Here is a 17,235-nt window from a genome sequence, read left to right on the forward strand (position 1 = left end):
ACAACTCAGATGGTTTATCTAAGAAGTTGTTCTGGACTCTCTTTATGGGCCAATTAAAAAAGGCCCAGGATTTCACTGGGCTTTGTATTTTAATGACATCGTTTTTTGGAGCCCATTCCTTTTAATATAATTAATTAATGTTTTTGTAAATTAACTTAATGTCTTGATTTTAAGGAGTATTACAACCGATAAAGCGTGTTTGCTCCGAAAAAATATTATGAAACGGAAACAATAACTTTGACGAACTTCAATAATTAAATTCTTGAATACAATAGCTTAATAATTCATCTATTTAATGCATTCCAATGAATGATATAGTATATATATATATTATATGTTAAAAAAGAGTAATTTATATATTAAAAAACAGATCTAAAAAATAATTTTGATATATTAATATAGCCAATTTAATTCCAAAGATCGTACTCGATATATCCCATTTCAAATGATCTTATAACCATTTGTCATATATATTTTATATCTAATAAATAAATGATATATGTTCATCAAAATAAATATAATTCACTTCATATATACTCGTATTTCTTGAATTATTGCATTTATCTGAGTGATCCATAAACAGTGGCGGAGCCAAGACAATTAATTTAAAAAAAAATTAAAAAAATTAAGCCACGGACGGGTGTCCATAAACAACGACGAAAATTTATCTTTTGCTTACCTTTATCATGTGATGATGAAACTAAAGCTAAAAAAATACTTCAAGTAAATCTTGAATAGTTGAATGAATATTCCCAAAGCTCGATGCAAATAAATGAATTTTTGTTAAATATATATGTATTTACCAAAAGAAAAAATTTGTGTGAGATGGTCTCACGGGTCGTATTTGTGAGACGAATCTCTTATTTGTGTCATCCATGAAAAAATATTATTTTTTATGCTAAGAGTATTACTCATTATTGTGAATATTGATCCGTGAGACGATCACATGCCACTCTTTACCAAAAAGGGTTTGTTCAACGCTGTCTACATAGATAGTGTCTTCATTTGGGTAGGATCGAACAAACGGAAAAAGAAAGAGACGATGAGGGAATTTATTAGATATATTAATTAAATTGAAAATTTTCTGAACCGATGATTCTGACTTATGAGCGTGCATGTATGCCTACAAGGCTACAGCTTGAGTCCCATGAAGAAAGCAACGACGTTATTCAATGTAACGTTAATTATGACACGGATATATTTAATGAAACATTAATTAATGCTAAAGAGTGATTAATAGACACAGTATGTCACATGAAACATCCGAATCTGGCCACCATTTAAAGACAATAATCAAACCCTCCAGGTTAATTTTTTTTAACCCTAAACAAGAATCGTGAACATATCTGAAAATCGATCCAATAATCTGAGATATAATTCATTTTGGTTAGCCACGATCAATTTTTTAGGTATTAAATCAAATCGAACTAATTTAGTAGTCTTTATCCGGGATGTTTTTAGCGATTTCGAGATTTTGGATAGAGTATATAAATATTTGTGTGGAGGCATAATTTCTCCGATCGATCGAAAAACCACCTTGCCGGAAATTAATCTACGATCCACCATGGAAATTCCTGGAGGTTCGATGCTTCGTTGGGTGTTATTCTTGGTTCTTGCTTCAGGTTTAACTAAATTGTTTTTTGGGTATCACTTTTTCTATATTTTATTCAAATTTTCAATTTAGTAATTATATTATCATTATATTTTCCTTTCTTGTTCATGCTTTTTTATTAAAATTTTCGAAAATGCACTAATATTGTTGTCTATACATTAACCAATCAAATTACTTTGTGCAAGTGTATATATTGAGAAGATAAAATCTTTTTAAAGTAATTAAACAATGTTAGTTTTGCACGAGTAATTACTCACATTTTCAAAATACTCTTATGAGACTGTCTCACAGATAAATTTTGTGAGATAGATCTCCAATCCGACTCGATCTCTAAAAAAATATTAATTTTTATTTCAAAACTCAAAAGAACTACTTTTTTTAATAGTAAATATACCGACTCAATCCGTCTCACATATATATAGACCCGTAAAATCGTCTAACAAATACTTATTCTTTGATTTTATAGTCAATTATCTACAAACTCTTTTATCTAAAAAAAATTGTACTTGTTCAATTTGTGTTTGAAAATTAGGTCTTCAGGTCTTTGCAGTGAAATACGATCACTCATACACCGGCGAGGTAATTAATTGATATCGATCAAACCTAAACTCTTTTCGTTAATAAATAACATATAAAATTGCTGAAAATTTCAATTTCAAATACATTATCTGAATCATTACCAAAAAATCGCAATTTTGCGACGAAATTAACAACGTACTGTTAATTTTTTTATTTTTTATTATATTTTTTTTAGTGTTTGCCAAGCCCTTTAAGGCCACAATATGGGGGAGGGGTTATAAAGAATCCGGAATTTAATGAAGGGTTGGATTCTTGGGGAACATTTGGACATGCAAATATAAGTAAACAAGAATCCTATGGTAACAACTACGTTATAGCTTCGCAAAGGAATCACTCACACAGCAGTGTCAAACAGACAGTGCAATTGGATAAGGATAAATACTACGTTATTTCGGGTATGTGTGAATGTTTTTTTTTTATCGGTTTATAAATATTTCTCACACACATAATTATTAAAAATAATTATTTTGTAGCTTGGATACAGGTAAGTGAAGGGCCGACTCTCGTAGCAGCTGTGATAAAGAACGACGATCACGACGATGCCGTCGGATGGGTCATGGCCGAGGCGGGATGCTGGTCCATGCTTAAGGGTGGGGTGAATGTCAAAGATACTGCCTCCTATGAGCTCTATTTTCCGGTCTGGGGATATTATTTTTCTTACATTTTACTGGAAATCTATACACATAAATTTCTTGATTTTTTGGATGAATATATATATATATATATGAAAATCTTAATCCCGCAGAGTAACAGTACACAAGTGGATATATGGGTCGATAGCGTCTCACTACAACCTTTCACCAAAGAGGAGTGGGAGGATCATCAAGTTCAAAATACTGAAGAGGTATGCAAACATTAAATCTAGAGAAATTGTCAAATTGAAGTTGTCATAATTTTGTTTTATTTATCTTAACTTGTCGAAGTTGTGTTTTAGTTTTTTTTTAATCAGAGTTTTTAATATGTGGTACAAAAAAATGTACATGCACCACATCAAGTGTAATCGAACTAAAAACTTACCAAAAAAATATTACTAAAATCCAATTTTAACAATTTAAAAAGTGAAAATAAAAAACATGATAACTCACGCACTAAAAGGGTTATTTTACCCGAATAAATAAACAATATTACTAATGATTTTAAAATAAAAATAAATAAAAAGGATAAAGTAATGTATGATATGAGATTATACATGCAGATACGGAAGAGGGTGGTGAGGTTCCAAGTAGTCAACAAATCCGGGCGCCCATTATCCAAAGCCAATATCTCCGTCAAACAACTCCGCCAAGAATTCCCCTTCGGCAACGCCATCAGCAACCTCATACTCACCAATCAAGCCTACCGCGACTGGTTCTTCCCCAGATTCAAATACACCGTCTTCGAGAACGAGATGAAATGGTACGAAACCGAGCATTTCCCAGGCCAAGCCAACTACTCAGTCCCGGACGCCATGCTCGACCTCGTCGCCCAGCATGGTGTCATGGTCCGCGGACACAACGTCTTCTGGGAAGAAAGTGAGCGCCAGCCGTGGTGGGTCAAACGCCTCCCGCTTACGGATCTTCCCATCGCGGCAGACAGGCGGCTGCGATCTGTGATGCGGCATTACAAAGGGAGAGCGATACATTGGGATGTTTTGAATGAGAATCTGCATCACTCGTTCTTCGAGAGCCAATTGGGGAAAGATACACCCGCGGTTTTCTACAAAACAGCGCAGGAGATCGATCCAGAGACGCCACTGTTCTTGAACGAGTTTAATACGCTAGAGCAGCCGGAGGATGCGAGGTCGACTCCAGCGATGTATTTAGAGAAGATTAAGCAGATTAGGCGAGAAGGGTATCATGGACCTCTGTCGATTGGGTTGGAATCTCACTTCAGCACTCCGAGTTTGGCCTATGTGAGAACTTCCATTGATGTTCTCGCGGCGTCGAAGTTGCCTGTTTGGATCACTGAGCTGGATGTTTCGAAAAGATCTAACCAAGTAAACATAAATATGATATCAAAGTTCTCATAAATCTCTAACTCGAGTAACATATAAAATAACAGATTATGCAACCCTTTATTCTCCAGGAATTGTATCTAAAGCAACTTTTAAAGGAGCTAAAATCCCATCCAGGAGTCCGTGGGATTATAATGTGGGGATCATGGAAGCCAAACGGGACATGCTACCAAATGTGTCTCACAGACGACAATTTCAAGAACTTGAAAACCGGAGACGTAGTCGACGAGGTAATCCGGGAATGGAGGCACGACGGCTTGGTTGGATCCACAGATTCCGACGGCTACTTCAATGTTTCGCTCTTTCATGGAGATTACGAGGCGAATGTAGGACACAAGAGAAAGGGGAATATCAGCATATCAAAGAGTTTTCAAGTCCTTCCCGTCGATAAAAACGAAGCAATGGAAGTGAGGATATTTATATGAAATGAAGGCTGCATGGATTTGTTGTGATGAAATTGATATGTTATAGTAATGAAAATGATACTCGATATGTGTTTAATTTTCTAGATTCTATTTCTATTTGAGCACTTTTTCGATAAAATTAATGTTCAAAAATTGACGTAGAGTTCGAAAAGGACTGATATATTTTTAAAAATAATTATTCCGAAAACTTAAAAGCTGATTTTTTTAATGCTATATTTATATTAATATAAGAGACGAAAACTTGTGTGAGACGGTCTCACGGGTCGTATTTTTTGATACAAGTATTTTATTTTGGTCATTCATGAAAAGCTATTATTTTTTATGCTAAGAGTATTACTTTTTATTGTGAATCTCGGTAGGATTGACCCGTCTCATAAATAAAAATTCGTGAAACCGTCTCATAAGAGACCTATTCTAAATCAAATAGTATATGAAACATCATAATATGTATCTAATATATCAATAGAGTAATGAGAAAACATCAAATTAAATATATGTACCTAACTTAATAATGAAACAACTTCATATTAAATGTTAAAAAGGAAAAATCACTTTAAATTTACAATTTAATGTCTATAAATCTAAAAAATAGATTTGCAGTCAAATTTGACAACTGCTCTGTTTTTGAATGAATTATACCTTAAAATAATAAATTTAAATGTTAAAAAACATTATATAAATTTACTCTTTAATCTTGAGGTCACAAATTCATATTTATAAATAGATTGTTTTAATATATACTCAGTTTCTCATTGAATAATTTCGAAGATTAAAAATTCAACAGCCGCTGAGAAGAACACAACTAAAATAAAAAGATAAACAACAAAGATAATAATAATAGTTATATTTTTAAAATTTTTTGTCGGTGTTATTGTTTTTAAATTAAAATTTTTAGTCAAAATTTATTCATCTAGAATTTATATGTTTTGAGAATATTTATTCTTTAAAATTTTGAGAGAGAATAATATATGATTTTATAAAAAAAAAAATCCATTTTTAAAAAATAACAAGTTCTACTCGATCAAAATACCGAATACAATGATAAATAAGTCAATTTAACGAGAGAAGATAGTTATATTAATTCGAGTGATATTTCAAAATATATAAACATTTTTTATATATTTATTTTTTATAATAATAAATAAATTTAAATATATTTATTACATAAAACAATAATTTTAAATAATTATACAAATTTACGAATTGTAATAATTAATTATATAAAATCACATTAAATCGCCAGGTATAGTATATGCATGCACCGAAGCTAGTACTGGATGAAGAAATAAAAAAATTTCGTAGAAAAGTATCGGGGCATTCCGAGAATCGAACTCGGGACCTCTCGCACCCGAAGCGAGAATCATACCACTAGACCAAATGCCCGGTTGGATATGAATTGGTAACCTTTATTAATTTATTAATGGTACATGTTGGCTGTTTACTTACTGTTCCTGGACCAAATTCGCCAACACTGATTCTTTTAGCTTACAATGAAAAGCGAAGTGCCAAAAATAGATAAAATTCAGCAATATTTATGTGATAAACGATGAACGGGACATTTATATTTAAAGCTTGCTAGATCCAATCTGATTCGGATTGGAATCCATAGGAATTTTAAACATAGAATTTATATTCGGTGATGATATTTGCACTCCATTATATATTAACTAAATTTCATTTATTGTGTAAAATTTATTCGTATGTGAATGTAAATGACAAAAAATAGAGTGTAAATAACAACATCATGTTATATCCGAAGATAAATTGACATTATAATTATTTCCAAATTGAAAGAATAAATATAGAAAATAGTAGTTATGAGAAAGAATGACTAAATTGAATCTTTCAGTGGAATTTTCTCCGACTATTAAGATGTTTCAGTTCACCAGATTGTCTCTTGTCTGCCCATGGATTTAGCAGCAATTCGAAAGGTTGTCCTATTCGGGAATATCCGAATATTTTATTTTACAGGTATGTTCGGACATATAATTTCTCAGAGATTCTCCGAGTATTTCAATATTTCGCTCTCTATTCGTATCCGCTCGGATTCCAACAAGAGTTCGAGCATTAGTCGGTCGGCTCTCTGGAGGGAAAGAATAAGGCAAGCTAGGAATGCTCGAGTTCTTCCATTCCCTACCTTGGCCTTGAATTGAAAGAATCAATGTGTCACCGCATGAGGTCAACAAGCTTGTCTTGGAGAAGTGTCCTTTGATAAAGAGGCGTTTTATGGTTCCGACGGACAATAGGACTTGGAATTCTATCGCCTCGTACTTAATGGTTAGGTACTGTGAAGCTATAGTTAAGATGCACGGGTTTTACCGTCCCAGTTCCAACAATACATTTCTCAGACCAAGAAAGCGGAAGTATGTCATTACTCTCAGCTGTTCACTCTTGATCAAATGAATTCCGGCAGCATCTGTGACCGCCTTATTTAATAGGGCTTATTGTAGAGGGGTGGTCTATCTCCGATGAGAGAATCTTACATGAAGAATAATGTTATTTTGTAACTGTTGCTTGACGAGTGCTGGTATGACCTCTTCGATGACTTATCGTCTGCCTTGCTTGAGAAATAGTCTTAGACTAAAAGTGCTCTCCGAACAGTAATAATTATTTCCAAATTGAAAAAATAAATAAAGAAGATGGTAGTTATAAGGATAAATAACAAATCTCTATTATTTTATAAAGCCTCTGTACCCTATAAAATTCTTTTGGTTTGAACCGATCACACCAATTTAATATTACATTTTTGTTCATATATAAAAAAACCAATATATGTCAGCTCGTAACCTATCATTTGGACAGGTAGAGATATTATTATTAATACAACCCGTTTATTTGATGAGATGAGACGAATCAACTCGTCAATTTTTAGTTATATTAGACGGTTAGGGAGGGTTGACCCGCAACCCGTGACGACCCACCATTTGGCCGGGCTACGAAATTGGCAGCCCAACCCGTTTGTTTGGTTTAAATGTAGTAGTATCATGAAATTTGTACTCGGACAACATACAAAGGATTAGTGGACTTGGGTTTATTTTATCTGATCGCATACGACGCCCTTTTTAACCACATGGCCAAACATGAATGTTGGTCTAACATCCATTTTGTGTGTGGAGTAAGAAATCATTATAAGGAAAAATTGGAAAATATTAAGGCAAAATGTTTAATGTTAATAAATACCAATGCATGAAAATGTTGCTTATTTTAAATGCATAAAACGTCTCCTGATCACGTCGATTGAGTAATTAGATTTTCATTCATTATCCCTCCATTTTGCTTAAATAAAAAAATGACTCAATCATTCCCAAAATACTATGAACTTCCCACAAACAAATTTTCGAAGTGAAGCATTTTACGTTCATCAATCAAACCACAAAAAGTTTTCTAAATATCTTATTGATTACCAAACACTTTTCCTGCTAAAAAATCTACCAAAAGTTGTTTTCAAAACTTTTGAATTGGAAACAAGAACAAAATCCATCCAAAATAATAATTTTAAGTTACTTTTCGTCCTATCACTGCTTTGCTTATGATGCAAGATTTTAAGAATACATGGAAAAACTATACAATAAACTTCGCAGAACGTTTAAAAAATTTAGCAAGTGGCCCGCGTGGAGCACCAAGCTCGGAAAAGTCCCACAATTGCTCATAGATCCCTGAATTTTACCAGAAACTCTTCGTTGTATTTACAGTCGTGGAGCACCAAGTTTGCAGAAGAAAAAAACCAGGCTTAGTCTGCCAGAATCTTTGGCTGAAAATTGCCAAAAAAATCGAACCTCCTTAAGCACGAATCATCTGTACATTCTGCAAACAACAAAATAAGTTCATGCAGAAATAGAGAGTACGTTATCTGTACTGTGGTTCAACTAAACAAACCGGCAATTCGAACAAATCCAACTACCAAATAAAGGATATTATGAGAAATAAACTTAGGACAGATCACCAATAATTATGTTGTACATTTAATTGCATCCTCAATCTAGAACATAATTCGTAAACCTCATGTTCACGAGCCTATATTCTTTTCCATATTCACAAGAAACATTCAATTACTCTCTCATGATCGTCATTTACAATTAAATGAACTTACAGCAAGGAGTCTATTGAAGTTTCCACAATGATAAAAAAGAACAGAAGAATGCTAAAATATATTTACCATTTGAGGGGTGTCTCTCTCTTTGAGCATCTTCAATGCCGCATCTGCAAAAGCCTGAGCTGCTTCAGCATCAGCTTCAGCTACCTGAGCCTCTTGTGCAGCAATTTCAGCTTCAGCCATTGCAGCTTCTGCTTCAGCAACTGCCTTAGCTGCAGCTGCTGCAGCTTCTTCTGGAGTCATGTGCCTCATCTTGGCTAACTCTAAATCAATCTGAGACTTTTCACTTACATCATCGCAGTCAATTTTTCGAGAAATCTTTTGTCTTCCTTCATGAAGGGAGACAGATGGATTCTTGCTTCTTTCAGAAAATTTGGATGTCACAGCTATTCTGTACTTGCGTTTCATCTGCAAAAAACAGACTTCAATATCTCAATTCAAGTAAACACAACTTCAAATTCATCAAACTAGCGTTTAAGTTAAACCTTCTATTCTAATTTTAGTTGTCTTTCAAAATGAAGAAGCAATCAATAGCCAGAATGTTTGGAAATTAAAATCCAATAATACCTTAATAAGTTTTCCATTTGTAGCCAAGTGCCTCAGTTTTGCTGACAATATCCTCTTGAAGTTTGGGGGTGCCCAGTATTGATCCTACAGAAACAGTTAAGATCAGAAGAAGATAGCTGCTACTCAATTTGATTCCTCTAGTTAAATATTATGATTTCTATGGTGTACAGGTGGGTATGGAATACCCAAAAGAAGAGTTCTAGTCTTTGGTTTGCAATAAGAAGACAAAAGATGTTTAACTATCACTGGTCTTTGATTACTCTAATGTAAAAATATAAACCATGAAGCCTAATAAGCATTCCACTGGTATCAGGAATGTTATACAAATATGGATAAATTGTCCGCCCCCAAAGTATCCAATTTTCAAGATGCACCAACTTAGAGTCAACACTTACAAGACTGAATCACCCTTTTTTGATTGATGGTCAAACTTAAATTCACAAGAGAAATATTCTCGAATTAAGTCGTCAATGAAATAAGTAGTGTAACCCTATTCAGAAACAAAATATCTACAATCAATGAAACTCAAAATATTGTTTGATTTCTTATAAATGGCACATGGGCATTTCTTGCCTGCAAGCAATTATTAAATCAAACCCGTCAGTGCAAAAAACACATTTTTCTTATGGACAAAATCTGCCAAAGAGTAAGTATACGCCTAAATTATGTTTTGCGCCAAAACTGGCTCTTAAGACCACTTTCGGTTTAAGAATTCGTGAAATTAATTTATGAACCATTATAACATATATAACACCAGAAAAGAAAAACAAATCAAAAGAAGAGGTTCCTTGAAATGGTTTTCATGAATTTGTATGGTACTTCTGTACCATCGCATAATTGTTTGGAGGAAGAAAAAGTGTACCAATAGGGCAAAGTTGGAATAGAAAAACATAGTAAATAACTATAATGCATTCCTTGTGTTAATGGTGCACATGGCAAAGGGGTTGTGATGTTCTATAACATATATTATCCAATGTGGAATTCTTAGAAGCCAATATTCAGATAGACTACTTCTTTAACCCGATTAATGAATAAATTCAACTTCATTTAATACACTTAAGTAGATAAGGCACCTCTATGTATGTGGCTATGGTTGTCTTGTTAGAACCCCCGGGCTCCTTCAATTTGTTTATGGCCTCGATAATGAGGTTGTCGAGCCTATGATAACAAAGTAAAGAAAATAAGCATCCTAGTAGTTAATTATTAGCAGTACAGGCAAAATCGTCCCAAGATACTAATAAATAATCTCCTTATCCTCTTCTGATCTTTCATTCAAGTATTGAACTCAAAAATCAGGATATGAATATATTACTCTGAAAGCCTTGAATCAATCTATAAGCATGGGCAGCATATGAAGAAACTTGCACATTAGAAAAACCCAGGCATTACTTCAAAGGCATGTAGAATGAGTAAACAACCTAGAGTACCTAATCCCAAGAAGCAAATAAAAATGCTATATAACTCATCCATGCTTTTGTTCCTATACTTCTCTCCAGGTGCATATATTAATTATTTGCTAATTTGTTTTATTTACTTTTATGGACGAAGGAAGTGCCTACATGCCATAGTAAAACTTTACAATGAGTCGCATGCGTGAAAATTGGACAATACACAACTTGTCAGGTGGATCAATTCTTAAAACACAAGTTCAAAAATTGTGAAGCTGTCACATTAAACAACTAACCTCATTATAGCTCTCTTTGGACCATCAGTTGGTGAAGAACCTCCAGAAGAGGTAAGAGGGCTTGGATCAGCCATTTCCTTATCACTTTGACTAGAGGTCAAAAGAGCCATCGAGCTCCCTCCACGTTTATGGGCTGGTTGTGTCCTCTTTAACGCTAACCTAGCCCTCTCCCTGGAACCCCATCCATTCGCCATGACACTAATGTTCCGCCATTTGTCCTAACAAACATTAATCCATTGATATTATTAAAACATAAGCACATGAATTTTTCAGCATCTATACTTCATGAATACCATTACGATAACATAAAATGCTACAAAGCCAGAAGAAAATACCTACCTTGAGATCAACGTTGGATCGCAGACACAAAACTTCACTAAATTGTGGATCCTTGAGGATCGTCCGCCATTTCCCAGGCCCATGCTTAAGGACCCCAGCTTTAAGAGCTGCTTCTTCTTCAGGAGTCCACTTTTGCTTTGGCGCTCCCATCCACAAATTTTAGGAAGATAACAGCTGCTCACGAATTCAGCTCAAAAAGTATGCAAATGGTTGCATATTCTAGCTAAAACTCAAAAGGCCTGGAATTGCTCCAGTGTCCTATCCTTATCAAGATGAAATCAAACCTTACATTTACAACAAATTAAATGTCAATGTTATTAAATATTTAATTAAATTCATTTTGGTTATAAAAAAAACTCCAGATCCTACTTCCTCGACAAAAAAATCCACAATTTGACAAAAAATAAAGCGGCAAAGAGAACTAACTGATCAGAGTTCTCGTACGTCTAAATTATGCAAATTTGACAAAATTATCCTAAATTGAACCAAAATTTCAAGAGGATAGCAATTAAGAAAGCGCCGTGTAAACCCAAATCTTAACCCTAATCACAGGATGCAGATAACAAAATTCTCTAAACCGCGATCAGAAAATCAGGAATTAACGAGGAAAGTGAAGTAGCGTAATTAGAAATCTAAAGATTTCTAATTTGATTTAAATATCTGAACTTGGAATTGACTCGCCCTTTATAGTTCATCGCCTTCTCTACGTAATACGAATTCCTCGGCACAACCCCATAATTTGTGCGCAAGGGTGGTGTTTGTATTGTATCTCGCCTATCGTCCCACGTGGATTTTCTATGTACATTAAAAATGAAATATTAAATAGGTAATTGACTTATTAAATCCTTTTTTTTTGTGGAAATCTTATTAAAATCATTTTGAAAGAATTTATAAAATAAAATTAATAAGATAATCTAGTAAAACATGAGGTATAATATTAGGAAAAAATATATAAGCATCTTGACGAAAAAAGATAACCCGAATCGATCTTCTGTTGTGGCTGAAAACACAATATTAGGTGTTGTGCACTTTTACACGAGATGATCAGTTGATCATCTGATGAGGTGTGTCAGAAAAATTTAAAATTTATCAGATGGAAGCTGATATTATGTTTTCAGCCACAGCAGGAGTCCCAAATCCACTTACATATGTGAGACAAACGGAGCAGATAATCAATTATGTGTACAAGAATCAAACTAAAATAGTTTATGGTTCCTATTATATTTTTATCATTTTATTTCTATAACTTTATACATTTTATAATGGAGAAGGAAGGTTGACCCTAATTCCTACACCAAAACGTTGATAGGGTTTATTTGTGATTCAGGAGTGAGTCCATGTTATACCGAAAGATTTTAGATTAATATTTATATACAATATGTTAAATCGATGATATGATAAACTTCGTATATTTTTATTTTAAATTCGAAAGATTAATTGAAAACAAAATGTTGCTCCAAACGTAACGATCAAAATGACTTTGTCTGTCTCAAATATTTATATATTATATACAATAAAATTTAACATGGTCGTTTTAATGTGATCTTTTTAGTTATAACAATGTAAACCAATATATTTTAAATGTAAATTAAGTACTAAGAATTACATTGATTTATTTTGATATAACATGTTGCTCGAAAATATCATTTGTTCTCAAGTATACAGATTATTTTCTCTTTAATTATTAAAGAATAATGAAATCGTAATATACAAAATTGCAAATCAATTCCACACAGAATATGTCGCCCACACTCAATATGCATATACTGTGACTATTAATCTAAATTATATATTATTCAAAAGTGATTGATACATTACTACTTTTAAGACACTTACATATCAATCACTAATTGATGATTCATTTATTCACATTAAACTAACTTGAAAACAGGTTATTTGCAAAATATATATAAAAAATTTATAAGCATTCATAGCACACACATATGTATACACACTTACTTGTGTGTCTAGTGTGTCTTTTGTGTTAGAATAGATCTCTTGTGAAACGATCTGGATGTATGTATCTTTCGATCACAAAAATCAAAATATAATCAAGAAGTGTAAAAATAATATTTGAAGGGCTTAAAAAAGTGATTTTTTTTTCCGATTTTCACTTGCAAGCACTCCCTAAATAAGATCACGTAAGTTTGAACTTTTTACTTTGATGATTCAATAGATATGTGAGGCAAAAAAAGGTGGTGAATATAATCCATATATGAAACAAACAACCTCAGAAACAATAAGCATAACCAGCTACATAAGAAATTCGAGGAGACGACAAGCGATATGTAGAGTCATTTACTGTAAAAAGGGAAACAATCTAATCTGAAAACATGATCAAATATGATTCAATGTCAAGTACAATATTTATTGAAAATCTCCCAACAAAGGCAGTCCATCCATAATTTCATCTCAGAAGCAAGCATCAAGGAGGCAACAGCAGCATAGAGCAGCCAAACTGCACAACACAGCACCAAATATTAGTTGCAAATTTCCTCCTACAAGCGCACACAGACAATAAATCCTATACAAATAAACTCCTCGACTCTTAGCTCCTTAGCTCTTACACTTGAGCGCTGAGCACCTGATGATGAGCTCAGAATTACGAGAGCTCCTCGACTTAGACATGGTAGGAGCTTACATAATGAACCTCAACTTAGGACTTGGTGTGAGAGTTACTCGATCCAGTACTTCTGGATCCAACATCCATACACATATCGTGCCAATAACCAGCGATATTCTACAACAAATGGGCTTCACCGAGGCCCTGGCCTAACACAAAAGCAGTCCAAGGTACTACATGAAATGAAATGGTGCTTCCAAAGAAATTTTAAAGAACAGATTTTGACCCTCCCAAACAATTTTTGTCTTCGTGGATCATACGGAAATCAATCGATTTTATAGCTGTCAAGAAATTCAAATCCTAATGGAGCTAAAAATCTACGAAGACAAACTGAAAAAGACAGAACAGAAACTCTTGGTAGCACCACGTGACTTGCCGAAAAGGCCCTCAGCACCACCGTGGCAAGGAGGACATTTACGGGAATCGACAACATTTTCGTTCCTCTTGCGGGTATTGGCGAGTCAACGGACCTCGCCAAAACCAGCAAACAAATCAAATATATTTCAGATCTGGATCGACCCGACATAATCCATGCCAATCAATAAAACAAACATATACACAAAAAAAAAAGTAGATTATGACAGAAAAATAACTCGAAACCAGAATTTATGGGAAGGGATCATGAGCGTACCATCCTTGCAATAACCCGGTACTACCGCTGGATTGCTGTTGCTGAGGCGGCTGCCCGGCGTACTGCGGTGGATATCCCTGTGGTGGGTATCCTTGTGGAGGGTAACCCTGTGCCGGGTACCCCTGCGGCGGATACGAATCCTTGCCGTAGCCCTCCTGCGGGTAACCTACACATGACAGAATCCATCAATCAGAAACAACAAAAAGCAAAAAAAATTCCAAGAAAATTAAGCGGATTAATTTGCCTTGAGGGGGAGGAACACCGACTGGAGGTTGATTCTGATTGTAGTAACTCATGTTTTTGGAGTATTTGTTGCCGAGGCCGGGTAGGTTGGTTATAAGTAAAGTGGGGGTGGAGGTGGAGAAATTGGGTTTTACGCGTGTAAAGCGCGTCTAGATAACTTCCTAACTAAGCAAACTCAGCTGCGTGGATTCTCCAATGTCCAGAATTCCGTAGCCATTTTTTTTCTTTTTCTTTAATATTTTTGTTTTCGTTATTAATAATAATATTAAAATAATTAACTTGATCGTTCGAGTTTTTTTTTTTTTTTTCAAAAGGGAGGATGGAGCTAGAAGTTGGTTAGTCACGTTAATTTTTATAAAAATTCATAGTTTCAATTTGCAATTTGCAATTTTAAAAGACACGTAGTGGAGTATTATATATAATATTAATTTAACCTTATCTTCAAATGAGAATTCTTTTACATATTTATATAATCCAGTCTTTTCATTGGAATAAAAAAAGTCCACTAAAAAAAGTCCACTTATTTTTTCTTGTTACAGTTGAGTTATCTTGATTTCTGCACGACTGAAACATGTGGCGTATATTTGGTCTATAGAAATTTAGGACTAGAGATTTATGGAAAGATTCAACAAGGGGAAGACGAGAGATACCAAAAGTTAATTTTAAAAAATTAGATTAATGACTTTAGCCTACACAGAAAATTTTATATATTTATATCAGTGAGACGGATTAACACAGTCTCAACTCCAATCATGTCTATTACTGCATGAGTAAAGGCGTTTTTGGTGGTGTGGCGTGTGAATTGTGATGAATTGGTGAGGAATTGCTTTTATAGGACCAGATCCTGAACAACGGGTGCTATGGTCTATTGGAGCCGTTTCGTTCAGTGAATTTCGACTCGGAGCTTGTTAGGGTTTTCCATTTTCGTGACAGTGGAGAATTTGAGTTTTGATAGATTCAAAGGAGCGAACCATCTCAGTCATATCATTACTTGTTATATAATTGTATATGGTTTCTAATTAAATATAAATGCTAGAATGAATAAATAACTGTTAATTTTATTATAGTATATGATGATTTGAGGAAGAAATTTTGGCACTCAAAAGCACTCGATAAAATTATAATTAAAATATAGATTCCAGCAAGTTTGATGAGACAAAGCTGAGAATTAAGGCTAATTCAAACATCCACATGAACACAAACAGAAATATCTCCGAGTGACTTAATTGATATTTGACATTTTTTGAGTGCCAAAGCTTCTCGTGTACCAAACCTTGGTAACATCCGTTTCCTTAAAGTCACAAGTCCTGTCCTCGTCAATCCGGCCCATTCTTCCCACTCCGGCACCGTAATTCCTCCCATCCTCCCCCGAGTTCTTCCACACTAAATTCCCCTTGGAATCGACTTCCACCCTCGTGCCACCACCTTTTTTAGAAGAAACGGCGGCCAGCCGAATGAGCTCCTGGAGATCTTGATCGTCGTCATGATCATGACCATGTGATTTCGAGTTTTTGGCCGTTTGAGGAAAAGTACAATTCACGATCCCTCCATTTTGTAGGCGAGCGCAGTTACACATGGTGCCCATGTAGAAGTTTTTCGCCTTTTTCGCAATGCTCGGCGGATTGTTTTGCCATTTCTTGTTGATTGTAACCATGTTTTCAAGCCAAAATTATGGCGTATAGAATTTGTTGTGTGACAAATGTGGTTTAAAGCCAGTGAAAAAATATGACTCGGGTGATTTAAAAGGTGACTTGGCTTTGATAATTGATGTGTATCTTTCTATGAGTAATTTGATTTACACGGCAAAGAATTGGAAAAAAGGTCAAGTGGACGGCCAACACTTGCCTAATTGTGGCGTCAAAATTAACATTCATTCTTATTCTATGAGAGATTATCTTCGCAAGAAAATTTCAAAACAATGGTCAAAGAACATAAATACGTTTCTTTCAAAAAAAAAAAATTTAATTTACAAATTAAGCAAATATACAGAATCTACTAGGTAAAGCTTATAGGCTATTTTGATAGTATTTGTAGATTATAGATTCAAAAAATACAACAATTTATGAGATTTTTGAAATTATTATTTTTAAATAAAAAATATGATCGTGGAAATATACAAGTAATTGAAATCTTAATTTAACAAGTAAGATCATACTAACTTATTTTTCAAAATCATATAACTTTTATTTCTAATAATTTAGAATAATTTCAACATTTATTCTACATCCCAAATCGTTCTCCAATTCTTTTTTCTTTTTATTTTTTTACTATTTTTTCTCATTCATATGATTTGTTTGTCAACCTCTTGATTTTTTTTCCTTTCCACGTAGTTCTATTTTATTCAAATACTTTAGGCTCAGTTCTAAAATAAATTGTAATAGCTTATAAGTTTCTAAATCACTTTGTAAAGTCTAAATCTTTATAAAGTTTGTTTATAATTTTTTTT

The 17,235-nt window shown here is 33.8% G+C and overlaps 2 protein-coding genes and 1 non-coding gene across 3 annotated transcripts; 1 reads left to right on the forward strand and 2 right to left on the reverse strand.

Moving 5' to 3' along the window:
* The first annotated feature begins 3,359 nt into the window (after positions 1 to 3,359).
* Positions 3,360 to 4,609, forward strand: LOC140824394 (endo-1,4-beta-xylanase 5-like). The gene is made up of 2 exons (XM_073185985.1): positions 3,360 to 4,166; positions 4,256 to 4,609. Exons 1-2 carry the CDS (start codon positions 3,360 to 3,362, stop codon positions 4,607 to 4,609), a joined length of 1,161 nt encoding a protein of 386 aa, XP_073042086.1.
* Positions 4,610 to 5,920: 1,311 nt separating this feature from the next.
* On the reverse strand, positions 5,921 to 5,992 carry TRNAP-CGG (transfer RNA proline (anticodon CGG)). Its single transcript has one exon. It is a non-coding gene; the product is annotated as a tRNA-Pro (tRNA).
* A 2,109-nt stretch (positions 5,993 to 8,101) lies between these two features.
* Positions 8,102 to 12,077, reverse strand: LOC140823830 (telomere repeat-binding factor 1-like). Its single transcript, XM_073185339.1, has 6 exons — positions 11,293 to 12,077; positions 10,954 to 11,171; positions 10,343 to 10,427; positions 9,270 to 9,353; positions 8,766 to 9,110; positions 8,102 to 8,413 (listed from the first exon to the last, which is right to left on the reverse strand). Exons 1-6 carry the CDS (start codon positions 11,440 to 11,442, stop codon positions 8,390 to 8,392), a joined length of 906 nt encoding a protein of 301 aa, XP_073041440.1. The 5' UTR covers positions 11,443 to 12,077; the 3' UTR covers positions 8,102 to 8,389.
* Between the last annotated feature and the right edge of the window lie 5,158 nt (positions 12,078 to 17,235).

Source organism: Primulina eburnea, chromosome 2 (assembly GCF_022965805.1).
Source record: "Primulina eburnea isolate SZY01 chromosome 2, ASM2296580v1, whole genome shotgun sequence".
Lineage (NCBI taxonomy): Eukaryota > Viridiplantae > Streptophyta > Magnoliopsida > Lamiales > Gesneriaceae > Primulina > Primulina eburnea.